This window comes from Cydia amplana, chromosome 20 (assembly GCF_948474715.1).
Source record: "Cydia amplana chromosome 20, ilCydAmpl1.1, whole genome shotgun sequence".
NCBI lineage: Eukaryota > Metazoa > Arthropoda > Insecta > Lepidoptera > Tortricidae > Cydia > Cydia amplana.
Window position 1 is genome coordinate 135,876 of NC_086088.1, and position 21,707 is coordinate 157,582.

Sequence of the window (21,707 nt, forward strand, 5' to 3'; positions counted from 1 at the left end):
CACACAAATTTCAGTTTTTGACATTTTAGAAAGATTGTAGTAAATTGTAGCGCTCGTCACACTATATCATATCAATTTGGCGAGCCAAATAGAGCAGCCCTAGTAGCACGGTCGCGTTTTTATCATTTATCACCATGCCTGTCACGTTCTAACAAGTATGTAAGTGCGAAAGTGACGGGCTTAGTGATAGTGGATAAAAATGGATCCGTGCTGAGCCCGCTGGACCGCGAAAACTGGCGCATACTCCACCGACAAGAGCCACGCTCTTAAATTATGATGATGATGATGAAATAGAGCAGCTTTCCATGAATTACCGTAATTAAAACGATTGATGTGATAGTTGGGTGGCCAGTAATCGCTATCAATTTTTTATATGTTGATCGGTCCTTGTCCTTTTGCAAAAAGTTCTACTCGAACTTTTGCAAAAAATGTTTACTTAGATATTTTCATTTCTAGTGCATGAATCATCAACTTATAGGTACAACTCTATTGATCTAGAGTAGGTACAGCGAGCACAAAACGTCATCATCATGTCAATGACGTAGGTATCTGGACTACTGGAGTCGCAAGTCCAAGCAAATGTATATCTTCTATTTAGAAAGCAGTACGGATATGATGGTCGTTCTTGTCTACGTGACAGCGTGATAAAACGGTGTCCGTCACTTTCTTTCCCACGGTGTTAAACAGTGACAGTTATTTTATCACGTGGATAAAGATGGATAAAGCTATCCATAATAGGCTGGCAGGAAAGCATATTGTTGCTCCGTGTCGCCCCCGTACTCCCCGTGGCCTGTAGTTAGTATTAGTACCTATTTTCAATTTTGTTACAAATAGGTATATTTTGATTTATCTTTCAATCAAATCTATTTACCTATTCGATGTGTGTTTTTAATTCTCGTGGCCTTGATCATTGGATCAACGCATTGGCGTTTTACATATTAATTTTATGTTGTATTCATTGGTTATGTTTTAACTTTCAATGCAGAAGTCGCGGGTTCAAACCCCGACTCGTACCAATGTGTTTTTCGGAACTTTGTACGGAATATGAAGAAAGGAAAACATATTGAAAACATCGTGAGGAAACCGGACTAATCCCAATAAGGCATAGTTTCCCCTCTGGGTTGGAAGGCCAGATGGCAGTCGCTTTCGTAAAAACGAATGCCTACGTAGGTACGTAAATTTTTGGGATTAGTTGTCAAGCGGACTCCAGGTTCCCATGAGCCGAGGCAAAATGCCGGAATAACGCGAGGAAGAAGATGTATTTATTGGTTATGGGCCCAGAACATTTCCTTCCGCTGGACTTTTGTGTTTTATCACGAATATTTGTTTCTTAGTTATGGATGTCTTCTTTTTATAAGTATGTAAGTACCTATAAGTATATTTTTTTTATGTAACAAATATCGCTTACATACCCATAGTGCATGATTTGCTTATTTTGGGGTTGGGTGGGTCGTGTAAGATTGTCTCCAAAATATTTATTTATTACTAAACCCTAAGTCAATTCTTGAAGTTAGGTTGCCAATCGTACCCCAGGTTCCTTTCAGGGCACAACCAGGAAAACGCTAAGATAGTAATATATTGTAGTTAAACAAAAATGTTGTATTGTGTGGGCGCCGCCCATCTATTCCCAGCCGAGCGCCTGAGTCACACAATTGACCTACTCGATCCCTTCTGCCGCTTAGCGTTCTACTCAGTCCTCGGGGATCATTCTTACACTGGTCCGACAGATGTGAAGATTCGCCTGCGTTCAGTAAGCGATTGTAATATATTTAAGATGAGTCACGCGCATTGTAATCCACACCGCCCGCCCCTGTCACGGAATTTTCCAAGTTTACGTGTCATCTATATATGTGTTTAAAATACCATATGCAAACAAGCATTCTGCCCGCCTGACGCTAAGCGGTTACCGTAGCCGTAGCTTATGGGCGCTAATTACAACTCAAGGGGTGTACCCGTTACCGACCATTTAAAAACCTGATGTAAAGGCAAGCCTTATTTGTAGAACCCCATAGGTATTTACTTGTAAGTCGTACTGTTACTAGAGTAGACCAGGTAGGTACTCCTTTAAATGCGGATACGGTCAATCGGATAATTTAATTGACTTTATCCAGGAGAGACCCAATTGAAAATAACAATATTTCATATTTTCAAAAGATTTTATTTTAGAAACCTTTTGGTAAAAATATATATGTATGATTCCATGTACGTATGTAGGTAAAATACTCAATAGGGCCGGTCAGGCATAATCCGAGGTCAAAGATGTCGTGATGGTGACGTTTGACCTGCTGTATCAAATAACGAAGTACAAATCTTTAAATAAGGTATTATTCGTATATAGGTCGTACAAATGTGAAGCAAGAAACAACAGCCCCCAATATGTTAAAATTAAATAGTAATTAACCTCCAGATCTTAGAAGCAAACATATGAGGTAGATAATAAATCATAATCGAATCGTAAATTGGATTGACCCTGGAATGCTTCCAGCTGCATCAACATGCTGCTATTCTGGCTCACGAAGGTCGAGCAGAGTCCTTGCTCGTTCAATCACATCTCTAACTTCAACTTCAAAAGCTAGTCTATCAATCAAATAGTGAGAGGCATTGTCTATCTTTCCTTATTGACCTGAACTGAAAAGAACTTTAGTTTCGTGTTGGTTGATAAAAGGTCTAGCATGGCAGTGGGCAACCATTAAGTAGAAACATAGCAGACCCTTAAAGGTACTGATAGTAACGTGGATGTCAGCCTTAGGTCCCCTGCTTTATCGAGATTGTAAAACGTTCGGTGGCCGTGGACGTCCACCATAAAATAAGTACCTACTCATTAAAGTGGCCAATATCCTAAGGCAGTTAGTAATAAGATAGATAAATAATTTAAATAGCTAGCTTTTAATAAGCTAGCATCTCGAAATACATAGATATTCTGTGCAGTGCTGGTAGGTAGCAGAGGTAGTAAATTGTCCTAAGCAGAAATTGTATTTTCATCTCAATGAGTCGCGGCATTCCACAGAGTCCGGAATAACTCCCGATGACGAGCATCATCGATATCGGGCGATTGCGGCGCGCGGGCGGGGGGTTTGACAGCCTCAGGTGGGCTACTTCTGGTCTTTACAAAAATAAACAAAAGATATCGGCGGCCGAGCCCGCGAGCGGCCCGGACTGCTCTGAGCCCGCGCCGCTCCAGACCCGTCGAACTATAAATGGTAGCATGCCCGAGCGTGGGGGGCGCAGGAGAGGGGAGCAACCTCTGCTCCTCCGGGAAGCTCCGACAACTCGGAGTCAGGGCGGGACTGCCGAGCGGTACAGTCTCTCCTTCGTTACCTTCCACAACACAGCACAATGGTGAGTAACGTGGAGTGAAGTGCAATGTGTAGTGATCGTGATAATGTGACGCCACAAGCCAGTGCCGGAAGCATCAGCTGCTTGGTGCAGGGAACACGTGTTCGCAAACAAATATTGCGTTAACTTAGTGTCGGGAAACTTTAAACGTCTTCGGAACGGGAACCAACTCAAAGCGAACTTCAACAATTCAATGCACATCGGGGAGTGCTCAAGCGTTAATTTCTTCAATACCTAATTAGACGTGCTCTTGAACTGCTAAGACTTATAATTTTGTAGAAAACCTGAAATGGATCCGATAAATGATCTTAGATCTGTCTCAGATCAACTAGTCTGCATCATTAACAATGTCAAGACACAACATCGAGAGTCCTTCCAGCCTCTGCCAAGATGTTAGATTTTTGCATCCATTGTCAAACATATCTACTTGATTCAGTGACCAATTGCAGCTGGTATGCCTGAATATTATTTTCTTGAGAACCTTGCCCAATTTGAGCATGAATTATGAATGAGAGACTGTAAATAATGAATGTTGTGTATTTATTATTTCCGAAAAATACTTTTTTTAAATTTCGGGCCCAAGTTTAATTTAAAGTTCATGATATTCATGATCATCATGTTTAATTAATAAAAGTTAAGATAACAACTGACCAAACGAAATCTAAAATCCGAAATCTTAAGTTAAATAAGAATTAGAAGCGTTAGAAGTTATTTAAAAACTCCAAAGCATAGAAACGACTTACCAATCACCTTGGTGAAAATATTCCAATTAAAAATAAACAATACACGTACTGACTTGGCAACAAGTAAAAGCAACATGGACATGTGATAACATTCCAATAGAAAAGAAAGCTGGCACGGTGCCGATCTATTTCGGGAGTTTTACATAAGTGTGCAACAGTGGCGCTGTAAGCCGAGCTGCGCTAAATTTAGAGGCGGCGCTCGCGCAGCCCAAACGCGGAGCGCACCAGCGAGGCTATTCACGAGATGTAGGGAAACCAGCGGTACATAGATCCTAGAACACGCGTAGTTAGTATGAAGCTAGGGGTCTCTATTAAGTATACTATAGGAACTGATTTCGGGAATTCGAAGAAATAAGATTTATGAATATAGTCTTAGGCGGGATAATGACGCAGGGATTTTTGGCTAACTAATTAAAGACTAATTACCATCAATCGACAACTTTCGTTGACGTCACATATTTGGGGGGCAGACTCGACCTTAATAAATAATGCAGCCCGCGTTTCGATCTCGTTGGTGTTACAGTAGTCTCTACAAATATGTATCAAATTCGAGAAGTAGATAGATTAAAGCAGCATCTAAATGACAACAGACAATTTATGAGATGTATCTCTTCGGCTGAAGCTTGAATATGACAATAATGTAGGTATAACTATTAGGTGTCTATCTTAAGCAAGAATAATTTAAAGCAATTAGGTCCGTATACTATTTATGTTTAAACTTTGGAATCGAGCTGTTTAAAGCTGTTAAAAAATGTTTGATACTAACAAAGTAACAGAGTTAACTCACGCGTATTCTCATGAATCGGACTGTAATTTGTAATACATAAGTAAAAGAAGAGTAGAGTAGGGAAATAACCTCTTTCGATAAAGCGCTTTAAAAGTCCGAAGTTTGATTAGACATGGTTGACTCAATTACCTAGAACATGTTTCTCCCTTTCTAACAATATTCATCTCCTTCCAGGCGGATAAGGACAAGAAGGTAAAGAAGAAGAAGGCGAAGGAAGACGCGCCCGAAGAGGCTGCGCCCGCGGCGGCGGCGGCGCCCGCGCCGTCCAGCGGCAGCGACCGCCAGAGCTCGCGCGGCAGCCGCAAGGCCAAGCGCACCGGCTCCAATGTCTTCTCCATGTTCACGCAGAAGCAGGTCGCCGAGTTCAAGGAGGTCAGTCCAGAAGCCTTATAACCCAGCCACTATCATAGCAAACTGTATAATCCTCTCCAAAACCCTTTGGGCCCTGTCCTAAAAGAAACCACAACCATCACGGAAATGTGGTTCACAACGCCACAACCACACAAGTTGACTCTATTAGGATGCCATAATATCAAATATGTCTGTCACTTGTTCTAAGTAAGTAGTTGTAATGTTTGCCAAAGTCTTACAGCATCTGGCTGCCGCCGTTTACCAACTTGATAATTGTCACCTGGCTAACAAAAAGGGAACATGAGATAAGGAATTTGTAACTTTAGTTTATTGACATAAGATCTCAACTCTCATAAGATTGTGTCAAAATTGAAAATGGCTCCGAAAACGGATTGTTAAAAATAGTTGACAAAATGATCAAGTCGATGAAATTAAGACGTGACTGATGGTCTTGATATGTAATTTGAAGTTAACGTACATATGTACGCGTACGTATCCTACATCTTCCGAATTTAACAACCATTAGTAGGTCACAGTATTTCCATGAACTAAATGTAAGTAACGTCGGAGATGCAGCGCGTGCGCGTAGTGTTTATAAACACGATTCCAACCGCCATTGTTCCGAATACCGGACAGATAATCGTGCTGACGTCATCCCTCTGATGCATCACAACAATACTTCTTTACGTCCTTGATTTCACATCCCAAGGATTTCAAAGTTAAACATAATTGTTCTTTGTTATAGGCCTTCCAGCTGATGGACCACGACAAGGATGGCATCATCGGCAAGAACGACCTGCGCGCCACCTTCGACTCCCTCGGCAGGCTCGCCTCCGAGAAGGAGCTCGACGAGATGGTCAACGAGGCCCCCGGCCCCATCAACTTCACCCAGCTGTTGACCCTCTTCGGCACCCGCATGTCCGGCGGCTCCGATGAGGACGACGTCGTCATCAACGCCTTCAAGACCTTCGACGAGAACGGCGTCATCGACTCCGAGCGTCTGAGGCACGCGCTCATGACCTGGGGCGACAAGTTCTCCGCCGACGAGGTCGACGAGGCCTACGACCAGATGGACATCGACGACAAGGGCTTCATCAACACCACCGCGCTCATCACCATGCTCACAGCTAGCGGCGAGGAGGAGGGAGAAGGCGGCGAGGCTGCGTAATGCTGCCGACACGTCGCACCCGCCCGGCCGGTTCCACCGACACACTCGACCACATCTCGAAGTGAACCGAATACATCATTTTATTTCTTTATGTAATAATTTATTGTTTCCATTTTTTTATTTATAAATAATGAAAATATAGTATTACTATTACCAACTCGTGTAGTACTGTCCCCGTCGGCGGAACCTGATCGTTTTGTAAGAATACTATGTATTCAACTATTTTATTGTTGGAATAAAGATTTAAAGCAAGTCTGACTAAGTGAGATGGCCGAGACTCGGCCTTTTTGTAAACACGATGTTGTCATTCACACTCCTCTTACACCCACACGTCAGACACACCACAGCTACAGGGGCACGACGAGCCAGGTCATACCATGCCGCTAACAAAATTCCACGAGGATGACTTTCCATCCGCGTCTAATCATAATACTGATCTCTTTGAAAGTTAGTAGTACAGTCACATCTAAAAATATCGATACGGACAAAGTGTCAAAAATATGTATAGGTAGGTAGGTAGTAGGTACTTACACGACCTTTGTTCCTATCGTTATTTTTAGATTTGACCATACTTGACCCACTTGACTGTACCTACAAGCAGGTATAGAATATCGAAGAATCAAAATGATCTAAACTGAAAAGATAGAGGAGATAACATCAACAAATAAAACACAATGGCTAGGTTCCTAACACACATTTTTAGTCAACACGAGAAACCCTCTCAAGTTACAGTATTTTTATTTATAAACTGGGTCATTCAGTTAAAAGGACTCACCTGAAAATTACATTACATGATAATAGTCATAGCTTGAATCTGACAAGTAGGTTAGCTGACACTATTTTAGAAGTTAATTATAATTATAGTCCGTCAACCAAATCTTGTCAGTAGCAATGTAAAGCAAACTGAAGTAGGGCAACACTCAAAGAGCAGTATTGCGCTAAGAAAAGCAGCAATGTACATCGAACCAACAGTTTTTTTTCCGCTGAGCGCGCCCTGCGTACGTCAATTCAAATTGTCACTCGCGGTTTATTGAAAAAAATTAAAACATGGACGGACAATTTAAAAGCGATGTTAAAACAATGTTAATCAAAATGATGAACAAATTTGAAGATATCAAAAACAACTCTCTATCGTAGTGCTTATATTCTATTTGTTCCCTATCTATGTCTTCTAAGTTTACTAAAATAAAATCATATCAAAATGCAGATAATTAGATAGTGCATATATTTGTTATTTATAATATAATATGCCACTTGATAATGTAAATTAGTGTACTGTTCTGGATGAATATGACATACCTGTGTATTTTTTTTGATTGGTATATATTGTACAATATACATATTAAAAATAAAACAACTGATATTTGGGTGTTTATTTAATTTAAAGGTAAATAAGATAAGGGTCACTTTTCGACTTGGTTGCGTTGTACACGTACATAAACCGCCATAGGTAAGTATTGTCTGAAGAGATACTACCTACTACGAACGCCTTATATTGGGCAAGATTGAATCCTGCAACAAACATGTATGGATTAGGTAGATATTGCGAAAGAACGGCGATATAATCAAGGCTCTTAATACTGTTTAAAAGGTTTACCTTTGTAAATAGTCACAACCGATTGCTGAAAATATTAGACATGTGGGCCTATGGACGGTTTCCAGGACACAATTTATGGTCTTGTTGGATAGATTTAGGCATACGTTTCAATTTTATTTATGCCTTTTAACCCTAAAACAAAAAAACTGAACACAATCTTAAAAGTTCGAAAGAGTTCTTCCAGTACTTGTTTGTTTGTTTCAGTAATGTTTACCATCAACGAGCATGATTGTACATTGTAGGCCCCTTAGCTTTGCTTATTCTTATTGAATGTATTGGTATTTAATGGTGACAGCAGAAATATCTCTTGAAACAGAAACGATTCAGAATGAAAACCAAATGAAAACAAATAAGGTGACGGCTGTCATTCACGATCCACATTCCACAGATAAAACACAGATGACACGCGTTTTGGAATTATTTGAACACAGTGTTGCTAACCCGCGATTTTTCAAATTTGCCGCCTTTTACTACTGACAAGATTTGGTTGACGGACTTTACATAAGCTCTAACTGAAACCAGGCGTGGCTCACTCCGCGATTTCGTCGCTTTGCTACAGGTAGCTAAAAGTACATCCATTCCACACCAATTTTGGTGGCTAGCCATAAGCCGCGCGTGGTGCTGTCGCCACCTAGCGGCCATATCTGTCCTGATCGTAACAGACGCGTTTTGTTAGAGAGTGAGTCTTCTGTACCTACTTAGTACTAATTATTTATTCTGTGCTGAAACTAAGGAAACTAGGTATTGTTACATTTGCATGTATATAGCCCCCTCCAGACTTGACATTTTACAGATTTAGAATCGCGGTGCGAAGCCGCGAACGCGTGTGGAGTCGATTTCGCTGTTTGCGAAAATTGATTACACGCTCGCGTTCGCGGCTTCGCGCACCAGTGTGGAGGGGGCTTATAGGATGGTTATTTGTTAGTCATATTGGTCATATCAAATCACCAGGAAATTTAGTGCTGCTGGTAAACATCAATAATACGACAATTGTAAAAAACTAGCTTTTGATGATGATTAGATTAATAAAAAGGCAACAAAAAAAAATCTGAACGCATTCTTTCCGTCAATATAGTAATAGTTCTGAACGCGCCTGGGACTGTCAGTACTGTCACTGTCAGTCGTACGTCACTGTCAAACATCTGTCAAAGAAAGTTGATTTGTTGACGTTATTTATATTCATTTCTACCATCAAATTTTAATCAAAAACCATTCTTATATCTATATGAAAAAGCTCAAAATTGCGTACAAATTTTACTAAAACTAAGTATCAACTGTTTACTGCTCCGCCCCATTGACAGTACTCAAACAAAAATGACCGGAGAAGTGGTAGAGCCGACGACGAAAACCTTCAAGTTTTCGTACCCGACCTGCACGAACGAGGATGTGTTCTTCCACCTGGAGGTGCCGGTGCAGATCCCGGGCGCGCGCAGCGGCGGCCGTGAGCTGGTGCAGCGCGCCATGGCCATGTTCCACGTACCCGTTTATCTGGAGGACGGTTGGTGTATTTCTTGCTTTATCATTGGCTTTATCACAGTTCTAAGTTGGTTTTAGATGTGTAAGTATTGAGCTATAAATTGACTGAATTATAGGTGTAGCAACCTATAATTCCTATCGAAATGGACTATGGTCGACCCCTGTTTCGCCTATTGACGTTTACGCCCCTCCAATTATTAAATTAAATTGACGACAGTTTTTGAGCAAGTTACGCTGATCATTGGAAAACTGTCTTTGGCTTGAAGACATTATTCAAGCTGAAAATAGAGTGGTGAATAATGTTACTAAATTATTAAGTCCACCACAGCAGTATTAATTATAAATCTGATATAATTTTAATTGATTTATACATTTTCACATTTATAGACAATGTGTGAACTGCTGGCGAATGTAATTAATTAATAAAATAATTAACACATCAACTGCCAGCAACTCACTCCCCTAGTTCACTATTCGTAGTCGCTTTTCGCTACATACGGTTTTTCCCGTGTTATCGGCTACGCTCGTGGCGCGTAGCTCGCGCTGGCACTGTTAAGCGCTCATGTGCAGGAACGTATGAGGAAACTATTTGAACAAAATAATACATAAGTGGCACACAAGAGTTTAACCGTTCTTGTAGCACTTGCTACGGTTATTTATAATTAACTACTATCTGTTAATATAGGATCAAACTAGGGGATTATTCTGGTTTTATGGCATGTTCCCCAATAATTATAAGATTTTCTATACTTTAGTATATTAATTTTATTTTAATTTGTATCAATTTACCATGCATTCTCAGAGCTAAATGAGAAGCTAGCACAGTTCATAGCGGAGGAGAGCAAGAAGTTCCATGACGAGCGCGACGCGCGGCTCCTGGCCGCCCTTCGGGGGGGCGAGGGGGGGGGGCGCGCGGAGGGGGCCGTCAAGCGCTGGGAGAAGAGGTTCAAGGAACACGTGCGGGAGTACGCGGAGCAGAAGGACACCTCCGATGAAGAGGTAATGCCATGAATCTAGTCTGTTATTGTGAACTGATGAAATTTGTATGAGTAGTTGACTTCCACCTTCTGTATTCTGCGACAATTATGGTCTGGGTGTTTTTAAAGTTCAAAGCAAAAGTGATTAGGACTTTTACTTATCAGCTTCTTCTTCTTCTTCGAAAAGTGCCAAGTCTGCATCTAAATTATTAAAGATCAGAATCAGAGCAACTTTAAGTCTTGTAGTCAGTCACTTTTGTCACTTAGTTTCATGAAGTTATATTTTTTAAACTGGAGCGAGTTGTCACTTTTTTTGCCATACTAATTTGAACCTTATCACCGAGACAGAAAGTTGTTCGTACCAGACTAGAGAAAATGGTCCACTTGAGATAGAAAAACCCGAGCCCTGTGTCTCACTCGCACATGTTGCCAATGTTAAAAAGATACCATTGTGGTAGAAATTATATCAATAAACTACTGAATTTAATTACCTTCTTATACAATTTTAGTGCTATATTCAGACTACAGTTCTGATATCTTTTAAGTAATTTGTAAATAATTATGATGCCAATATTATTAACTGATTAAACTAAGCGCATACACAGCAAAAAAAAACTAAATGTTAGTATGGTAGAATTTGTAGTAACTTTAAATATTAATTGGTATCCCCAACTTGATGACATTTCTTCAAAACACGTGAATGCGAAATTTCTTAAAAATTGTGAAGAAATGTTGTGTTAAAGGTTGTTGGAGTGAAATAATTGCTAATTGTGGAATATTGTTTCACAAGAAATCCACAATTATTACATTTTACTATAAAAATACAAGACTACATTGTCAAACTCATTAGGGTGACTATGATGTCGGCACGTTTTGAATCGGTCACACAGAATTCTTATTATTAACGTAGGTAATGTAAAAGTAAGTTTAACATAATAGGTACCTTATGTCTTTATTTCGGCATGTTTAATTTAAGATTTGTTGTAGAATAATTGAAGGGATGTTTACAAAAACAACATAACTGCTTAGACCGGTTGACACTTTTTTAAGAACATTGTTAATCGTTTCAGGAGTCAACCAGTGTAGTCAGGTATGTTGTTTTTGTAAACATCCCTTCAATTGCCAAAATTTAAAACCAAAGTGCTTAACTCCTTAAACATTACAGACTCTCATTTATACATAATATTTTGTTAGGTGTGTCAAACTGATATGTATATGACATCGATTCTTTATAGGTAGGACACATTTCCGTCAATAGAAAAAAGGCACCAACTTTAAAAAAACGTCATATTTGCTAAACAGATCTTCAATGACGCTTACACTTAAAAAAAGCTGAAGTGGACAAAAGGGAAGCCTACCTTTATGAACATACCATGAGTGAGTGCGAAAGAGGCCGACTACAAATGAAAAAAAAAACCTGACCACTTAAAATTTCACTTTATTTAGAAAATGACACACCCTACTGATATATCCATGTTATCCTAATATCCCACATACAGATGTCTTATGGTCACCCTAATTAGAACGAGATGCAGGGCTCTAGTTTGACTTCTCATGTGGACACACTTTTTGGTCAATGTACTCGATCCAGTTTATTAACTCTAAATCCGTGCTTAGTTTACAATACGGACACACTCTTGGTTGGCTCGGTAGGTCTTGGTTGGTACAAAAAAAAAATGTTTGTGTCAGGTATTTGCGGCCATGTACCACAAGCTGGTGCACTCGCCCGCCCTGGAGGCGGTCCTGCGCGCGGAGGCGGGCTACGCGGCCGCCGTGCGCGCCGCCGCCGCCGCGAGGGACGCCGACGTCAAGCAGCTGACACAGAGGTTAAAAAAAAAAAAAAAAAAACGTTTATTCAGAGATCTTGCTTATAACTAATCTATATATATAAATGCACGTGTCCTGACTGATTGACTGACTGACTGACTGACTGACTCATCAACGCAGAGCCGAAACTACAAACGCTAGAAAGTTGAAATTTGGACACTAGGTTGCATTTATAAAATGTATAAGAGCTAAGAAGCGATTTTGAGAAATTCAACCCCTAAGGGGGTTAAAAAGGGGATGAAAGTTTGTATGGGGTTCAAGTTTTATTTTGAGCTAGGAAATTGAAACTTCGTAAAAAGATATATTATTAAAATACACGAAAACTAATTTCAGCGTTTTTGAAAATTCATCCCCTAAGGTGGTGAAAAAGGGGTTGAAAGTTTGTATGGATATCAAACATATTTTTGAGCGCGGGACTTTAATCTTTGTACAAAGCCATATTATTAGAAAATATGAAAAGTAATTTTAGCGTTTTTAAAAATTCATCCCCTAACAGGGTTAAAAAGGGGTTGAAAGATGGAATCCATTACAAATTCTTTAAAACTTCTTATAAAGGCATAACATAAGATAGCAAAATAACATTATTTGAACGTTATTAAAATTTCAACCCCTAAGGGGGTTAAAAAGGGGATGAAAGTTTGTCTTGGGGTGCACATTTTATTTTAAGCTAGGACCTTGAAACTTTGTGAAAAGGTATTAAATTATAAAACAAGAAAACTAATTTCATCATTTTTAAAAATTTGCCCCCTATGGTGGTGAAACCTTTTTCACCACCATAGTTTGTATGGAAATCAAATATTTTTGAGAGTGCGGGACTTGAGTCTTTGTACAAAGTCATATTATTAGAACACAAGAAAAGTAATTTCAGCGTTTATAAAGATTCATACCTTAAAACGGTTGAAGGTTTGTATAGGGTTCAAATTTTATTTAAAACTAGGAACTTGAAACTTCGTAAAAAGGTATTTTATAAAAAGAAAAGAAAACTAATTTCAGAATTTTTGATAATTCATCCCCCAAAGTGGTGAACAAGGGGTTGAAAATGTGTTTGGAGGTCAAACATTTATTTTAGTGCGGGACTTGAATCGTTGTATAAAGGCATATTATTAGAATACAAGAAAAGTGATTTTAGTGTTTTTAAAAAATCATCCCCTAAAAGGTTTAAAAAAGGGGTTGTAAGGTTGGTAGAGGTTTCAAATTTTATGTAAACCTAGGAATTTCTAGCTTCGTAAATAGGTAGCAGGGATGTTGCGGATGCAGATTTTTTGACATCCGCGGATGCGGATGCGGATGCGGATATTTAAAGGCTCACATCCGCAGATGCGGATGCGGATGCGGATGTCTAGATTAGGTACTTAGAAAACGACAAATATTAAATTTTTAGTATTTTTTTATTAAAAAAAATTCGAAACGTTTAGTATTTGAGCAAGAATATAGGTGCGTTATATTTAATAAACAGTAACTTGGCCGACTTTTCTGGATCTAGACGATTTCGTTATAGGTAATGACGAAATTACCTAGCACTTACGCCGCCGCTAAGACGTTCCTATACCGACTTGTTCGACATCCGCATCCGCATAAGCTCCGCATCGATTTTATGCGGATGCGGATGCAGATGCGGATGTTGAAAATAATGCGGAAGTTCCGCGGTTGCGGATGCGGATGCGGATATTCGCAACATCCCTGATAGGTAGTTACTTAGTAGGTTTTATTAAATAGTGGACTTGAAAATCTCCTGGGGGTTGTGAGGGATTATATCGAGAACAATTTTATTCATTACCTACATATATTCTTCTGCCAAACCACAGAGTGGTTTGTTGGCAGACGAGGCTCCTTTATGTATATGCAAGCTAGGTAGTTGATAGGTTTATAGTACACACATCTTGCTTCTATCTCAGGAGACGTCTTTCCTTTTGGTTTGGTCCAGCAGCAAACGGATAGGGACGGCCAAATAATGTATATCGGAACACATTCTACAAACTGGTATTCGACCACAACTATCTATTCGATGCTGGCCGTACTTATCTAAACGTGTAACTTGCTCGCAGACAAACAGAAGAGATGGAACAAGCGCTCCGCAACCTGAACGTGACCACGACCGAGGAGCAGATCAACGCCCTCGCGGTGCGGCAGTTCGAGGAGCAGGCGCTGGCGGCCGCGCGCTGGGGCTCGCAGCTGGACGCGCTCGCGCATGCGCAGCGCGCGCAGCACCGCGCGCACCTCGCGCACGCGCTCCACCAGCAGGCGTCACCCCCGTGAGTACACACACACACACACACACACACGACCAACATGACCAACATACGAGCGGATCAACTCACTAGCAGCAGTAGCTCAGTGTCTTTAGCTGCCGCCCGCAGGGGCTCGCAGCTGGACACGCCGGAGCAGCGAGTGCCGCCCCCGGGAGTAGTTATACACGGCTACTGAACAAAAGCGACTCATAATTATAATCGTTTATTGCAGCCACGGTATCTCATCCCTCAACCCCCGAGTAAACGGGTACAGGTGAGCGAATGAATAGAACACCGTCGTCTTTAGCTTTCGCCTCTGGGTCATGTATTTTGTTACCGAGTTAAATGAAATACAACTATACAAGTTTAAAACTATAGGTCACAGCCGGTCTTATCACTAAAATAGTATTTTATACAATCGTGATATAATGGAGAGCTTTTCAGTCGAGGACCGTGTTTAGGCAACGAAGCTTGCTGAGTTGCCTAAGTAAGGTACGAGATTGAAAAGCTTGATTATATCACTATTGTATACAATACTTTTTCTACGAGTCAACAAAAAAAATACTTAAAACTAGTAGAAGAATCATTTAGGAAAAAAACCAAAAGTATTCAGCTAAGATGCGCGAGCAGCCGCGATACCTTCATACTCGTACGCGACCCGGCCCCCGCGCCCCGCGCCCCCGGCCGGTTGGTCAACGACACCTCGTAACTCATGAGGCCCTGGTACTTGCTCCGCGCTTTGGATTGGTCAATTTCATTATCGTTGACTAATCGAAATGAATATTATAGTTGAGTTGGGGTCCCATAGTGAAAAAGTATGCACTTTGGTATACGAAGTCTTAATTCAAGCATTGCAGTCCACGAGTAGAAAAAGCGATCTTTTCCACACAAAATATTTGTTTCTTTTTTTTATGATATAGGAGGCAAACGAGCAGACGGATCACCTGATGGTAAGCGATTACCGCCGCCCATGGACACCCGCAACACCAGAAGGGTTGCAAGCGCGTTGCCGGCCTTTAAGATGAGAGTACGCTCTTTTCTTGAAGGTTTGAAGGTCGTATCGGTCCGGAAATACCGCAGGCGACAGTTCATTCAGTTTCTACTTTAATGTCGTCCTACCAGGTCATCCCCCCTGTCCCCGCTGGCCGGACGCGCCCCCTCGGCCGGGGGCGGGGGCGGGGCGGGCGGGGCGGGCGCCCACATGCAGGAGAGCTTCACCATCCACCTCGGCTCGCAGCTGAAGCAGACGCACAACATACGCATCGTGGCCATGGACGTCGAGGACCTGTTCGACACTTCCGGAGACAGGTAGATATCATTATTCCCCTTTTGTCAAACTCGGCTGGGATCTTTATCTCGACTCAAAGAATTAAGTCTCATATAACACATATTCCTAGGTTCGCCTAACAGTAAAGTATTGAGGAAAAACATATGAGTTACACAGGGTGGATTTTCTTTTTGGGTCAGTGAGGGCAGCTACCAGATCCCGTGCTGCTACGAGAAAACGGTCTAAGAAGACCTTCCCTCGATTTCAAATTAATGAAGATTGGCTTTTACAGATTTTGGAAAAAACATACAGGGTGCGAGAAAAAGGTCATTTTTGACAAACTTTTTTTTTGATGCCAATCGATCCCATTCCTATTAAGGATCAAAAGCTTGTATGGAACCAAAAAAAAAATTCCGGCTAGAAAAGCCACAAATCGAGGAAAACTTTTCCCATATAATTTGTATGAAAATGAAAACTTTTATTTTTCACATGCTATTTTTGTATGCCAATCGATTCCATTCCTATCCAGTATCAATAGTTTCTTTGGGGTCAACTTACGGTAATGTACTAAAAAGCCACAAATTAAAGAAAACTTTTTCCATACATTTACTATGGAGAACATGTGAAATTTAATTCACATTTTTCTATCTGGCCAATCAGTCCTGTTACATTTAAGGACCATAATACTGTATGAAGACATTGCTGTAGGACTGATGGGCGAGATAGAAAATTGAGAATAACATTATATTTGATCTCGAGTGACATGAGAATAGGGACTTCATTCTTTTGTCTGGGAATTTAAAAAAACTACGGATGTGTGTGTGGATGCGTGAAAAAAGTTTTCATTCTCCGCCATTTGACGTACAGTTTATCTTTTAGAGTCTGTGCGGAAAGAGAAGAGTCGTGGAATGTATGGAGCCCAATACAATCCACGACTCTTCTCTTTCCGCACAGACTCTAGTTAGTTTTAAGTATGTGTTTAGATAAAGTAGTGTATGTAACTGTACATAATTAGGCATCAAAACACTCGTGTGATCCTGTTAAGAAACTCACTGACGTTCGTTTCTTAAACCCACACTCGTATTTTAATGCCTCTCATTATGTAGCAGTCACATAAACTACTATTACTATTACCTAGTACTATTACTATTACCGTGTAAGCGAATTGGTAAACAACTGTAAGCTTATATGAGAGAAATAAATGGTATTGTATTGTATTACAGGACTAGCCGAAGTCATTACATTTCTTATACCTAAGTTTAATTATAAACGTGAGTCGCAGCCCTTGCCGTGTCGCAGCTCTTGGGACGGGCCGCGGCTGCAGACGGCGCTGGCGCTGTACTCGGGCGAGCTGGCGGGCGCCGTGCTGCTGTGCCAGGCGGGCGGGTGCGCGCCGCCCGCGCCGCCGGGAGCGCTGCTGGCGGCGGCCACCACCACCGACCACCACTTCCCCCCCCTCGACCAACAGCTGAGGACTGTCGCGGAACGATCGGCGGAGCCCGTGAGTTTTTAAAAAAAACCGTTTTTTATTTGGAGAAAACGGGGGGAGGGGGTTTTCTAGAGGTGGAGTCGATTTATAGGTTTTCGGGGTAGGCTGTAGTTAAATTTCTTTCTCGCTTTTAGCCCCGGTAACCTCGAGGGAATACTATAGGTCTTATAAGGATTCGGGCTCCTCGCGATGTTTACCTTCGTCGAAAAGCGACCGGGAAAGCTTTATTCCCATTCGTCCCCGCCGGGCACGGATGGGAATAGGTGCATTCGTACGACCCATTTCTGAATCCCACCCGTCCCCACCTCACGTTAGGGGGCGGCGGTCCCGAGAGTCGGAGACAAATGTGAATGCACCCTGGGAAGTTATACCTAATACTTTCGGTCGTTAGTTTCAATAAACTTGTTACCAGGTACGAACAATACGAGCAGTTTCTGTTAGTTTAAGATTTAAAAAGGATATGACGTTAAAATAATAGACCAATTACTCACTTTCTTCTTCCTCGCGTTGTCCCGGCATTTTGCCACGGCTCATGGGAGCCTGGGGTCCGCTTGGCAACTAATCCCTGTAATTGGCGTGGGCACTAGTTTTTTACGAAAGCGACTGCCATCTGACCTTCCGACCCGGATGGTAAACTTATTGGAATTAGTCCGGTTTCCTCACAATGTAAATACTTATCAAATTATATTTCGTACATAAGTTCCGAAAAACTCATCGGTACGAGCCGGGGTTCGAACCCGCGACCTCCGGATTGCAAGTCGCACGCTCTTACCGCTAGGCCACCAGCGCTTTTACCATTTACTCACTTTATTTATCCTTATTCCAATGAATCAAACACATCTCCAGATCGAGAAGCGCAACGCGGCGCGGCACTCGCGCAGCGTGGCGTCGGCCGCCGGCTCCGCCCCCTCGCCGGCCGGCCCCGCCCCCTCGCCGGCCGGCCCCGCCCCCTCGGCGCCGCGCCCCCGCCGCGGGCCCGCCACCGGCGACGTGTTCGTGACGCGCCACAGCAACCTGCCCGACGCGCACGTCGTGTTCCATCTGGTCATTAACGACGATACGAGGGAGAGCGGTGCGTTCTCTTATAATCACATGTTACTAATTAGACTGTCCGATTTATCCCTACTTGATCGTTCCGATTATCTACCGATTTTGTATAAAAATGACTGATCTCGAACACAATTTTATAAATGAATCGGTGTCGATGATTGTACGTTGTCGGCAATAGATGGTGACTGGCGAGTTCAATATTTGCAGGAGAGATGACATCCCGCCACCCGGCGATACTGGGCCTGCGTTCGGTGTTGCAGGGCGCCAGCAACAACGACGTCACGAGCCTGGCGCTGCCCCTGCTCCTGCGACACGAGCTCACGGAGGTAACAAACAAGAAACAACCGGCCAAGTGCGAGTCGGACTCGCGCACGGAGGGTTCCGCACCATCAACAAAAAATAGAGCAAAACAAGCAAAAAAAACGGTCGCCCATCCAAGTACTGACCCCGCCCGACGTTGCTTAACTTCGGTCAAAAATCACGTTTGTTGTATGGGAGCCCCACTTAAATCTTTATTTTATTCTGTTTTTAGTATTTGTTGTTATAGCGGCAACAGAAATACATCATCTGTGAAAATTTCAACTGTCTAGCTATCACGGTTCGTGAGATATAGCCTGGTGACAGACGGACGGACGGACAGCGGAGTCTTAGTAATAGGGTCCCGTTTTTACCCTTTAGGTACGGAACCCTAAAAACTGCAATTTGGAAGCTATTTCGAGCGACCATTGCCAAATTTTAACTGCATTATAAATTTTAATACTACAAGTATATTGTATACTAGTATAGATATTGTTCCCTGTAGGAGATGACAGCGGCATGGATCGTGCGGCGCGCGGAGCTGGTGCTGAAGTGCGTGAAGGGCTTCATGCTGGAGGCGGCGGGCGGCGGCGGCGCGCAGCTGCGCACGCTCACGCTGCACGCGCCGCGCGGCCTGGCGCCGCCCGTCTTCTCCGCGCTGCGCGCTCTGCTGCCCGCCGTCTTCAGGATCTCCACGCCGCTCAAGATCAAACCGCGCGAGTAGCTTACCTACTTGTACTGTACAGTTGGTGCCGTGACCAGGATATTCAAACAGATGTTACACGCTGAAGTGAGTTAACTTTATGCTAAACGCGAAAGCGCGCGTCTCAAACAATGATTTATAACTCAAGATAGGTTATAGGCGTTCCAAAATTGAAGCGCTTACCTTGTGACAAATTGGACAAGTTCCTTTAGTCGCGGCTGGACAAGCGAGAAATGTGCACGTGCTAACGAGCTCCCGCACACCGGAAGAGAAAGAGACGACCTTATGTTTAACAACGAGTGTGACAAAGATGGATGGAATGAGAAAATACATCAAAAATAACAGATTTCTTCGTAGGTACAGAAATAAATATGGAAGTATTTTTTGTGCTCCTCAAGTATGAGTATAACCTATCTAGGTTATATAATATCATTGGTCTCAAAAGGCCCTCGGCCCGATTCCAACAAAACTTATAAAGCGGTATGATACCGAAATTTGAGTTTTGACACCGACATATCGGTATCGTACCGCAGTAACTTGTTATTTGAAGCATTGTTCGAATCGGGCCGCCTATATTTGCCCGAAACTTAGCACCATGTTTTGTGCTTTGCTGCCTGCAGTTTTCAGGTTATTTACTCCACTGAAAATCAAGTCGTTCGGTGGATGTAAAGCTCTTTTATTAAATGACGCGGCAGACGGCCGCGATTCACTCTGTGCACTGGCCAGACCGTACAGGTCGATTCACTAAAGCTGGAACGAATGGATTAACTGAGTGAATGAAAATATGTGTACCTATATCACATTAACCAATAAAATGTCGGCTCTGATATACCGATACTGGAGGTGACACTCATGGAAATAAATGTTTCGTTCATTCCATTCGAGCTAGCTTTCGTGAATCGACCTGTAGAGCGAAATCGTAGGACAAGGGCGATACTAAGGGGTAGGAAATTGAATAGTGGGAAAAATGTAAATAAAATGCGCATACAAAATCTCTACATTTATTCTGTATTCAAAACTACAATATTCATATTTCAACATTCGATGAATAATTCCACAATATCAGTATATGTCTATCTAATAATTAAAATAGTAATATAAATATATACCTAATAAAATAAACGTGATTTGGTTAGACCGTAGCTTGTTCCCTTCTATATACCTACATACCGTATACATGGGCGAACCAGTTCCTACTGTGGCTTACTTGAGCCAAAGAGAACTTAGTCTTTTCAAATTCTCTTTGCTTGAGCTTAATGTCTGTTATGTTATATTTGTCTACTATTAAAACTAGGTTTTAAGTATCATACAGTCCAGCTCCAACTTTAGAGTAGTATTCTAATCACAGGGTCAAGTCGAGAGTCGAAGCGGTTGTTGCGTCGTTAAAATCTATAATATTTATATCTAAAATACCTCTTGGCAAAGAAATCGGCCAGTATCCATTTCCATACTAATTAAAACAATGTTAAGTTAGAAGCATCTTACTTGATTCCTCTGATCGCGCTTAGCGGTAAACAAATACGGCACCATTTTAATAAGCATGCAAGGAACGACGTGCAAAAAAATGTTAAAGATTGGGTTTATCCTGATGGGCATCCATAGGTATGTACTTTTCTGTGTTATTCAGAAAACTTTAAAAAAATTAAATAAAGACATCTATCGGAAATAAGCGTCTGAGGAATCAAGTTCTAAAACCTTGAAAAATCTAAATCAAATTGGCCTATTTCATTGCAAGAGATAGCAGAAGTTCTGCGGCACTATCACTACGTAGGAAGCGTAAAATCGAGAGCGTGCGCCACTTACAATAATATTGTACTCATTATTAAAATTAACAAACACAAATGCACCGTTACAGCATCCAACTTTTGTGCAGGTGTACTCAAAATTGGCCTGATACATTCCAAGAATACCATACTATTTCATGCGAGTGGTGTAAAAGATAAGTAGTCAATTTCGTTACACCTCACGACTTTGAGCGTTCCATTCCATCCCTGCTTATCATTGCAAGGCAAAAATATTAATCCAACTAATAAACTCAAAAATATTTTGACACAGCTTATTATAAAGTAATAATTGGAATGCGAGTCAAGACATTTGTGAGTGTTAGTAGTACAGATATTTTTGATATTGCAAAGTGTATCCAGTGGAGGCAATTACTGGCGCGACTATTACATAACTAAAAATAATCCATCGAAAACAGTTAACTAAATGAAGTTCATTTAAGTATGTCTTCGTATCCTTAAATAAATAAGATAAAACATTATTCAGCTAATCGGAACTATTCCAAAAGATCTTCTTAAAATATCGGCCATCTCTAGGATCCTGAAAGTAAAAGTTAAATTTTATTAGTTTTAAGTTACTATTTATATGTTTATAGGCAATATATGAAGTATAAAGATTATATTTTATGT

General features: G+C 41.5%; 2 protein-coding genes across 2 annotated transcripts; both read left to right on the forward strand.

The window, feature by feature from the left end:
- The first annotated feature begins 3,010 nt into the window (after positions 1 to 3,010).
- LOC134657415 (myosin regulatory light chain 2) lies at positions 3,011 to 6,637 on the forward strand. Its single transcript, XM_063512960.1, is given in 4 exon segments — positions 3,011 to 3,317; positions 3,320 to 3,339; positions 5,041 to 5,238; positions 5,963 to 6,637. Coding segments are annotated over 4 exon segments (933 nt in total). The 5' UTR covers positions 3,011 to 3,025; the 3' UTR covers positions 6,386 to 6,637.
- Positions 6,638 to 9,214: 2,577 nt separating this feature from the next.
- LOC134657683 (protein C12orf4 homolog) lies at positions 9,215 to 19,317 on the forward strand. Its single transcript, XM_063513246.1, has 9 exons — positions 9,215 to 9,480; positions 10,261 to 10,457; positions 12,125 to 12,261; positions 14,308 to 14,514; positions 15,613 to 15,798; positions 17,057 to 17,258; positions 18,093 to 18,318; positions 18,504 to 18,622; positions 19,099 to 19,317. Exons 1-9 carry the CDS (start codon positions 9,297 to 9,299, stop codon positions 19,315 to 19,317), a joined length of 1,677 nt encoding a protein of 558 aa, XP_063369316.1. The 5' UTR covers positions 9,215 to 9,296.
- Positions 19,318 to 21,707: the final 2,390 nt, after the last annotated feature.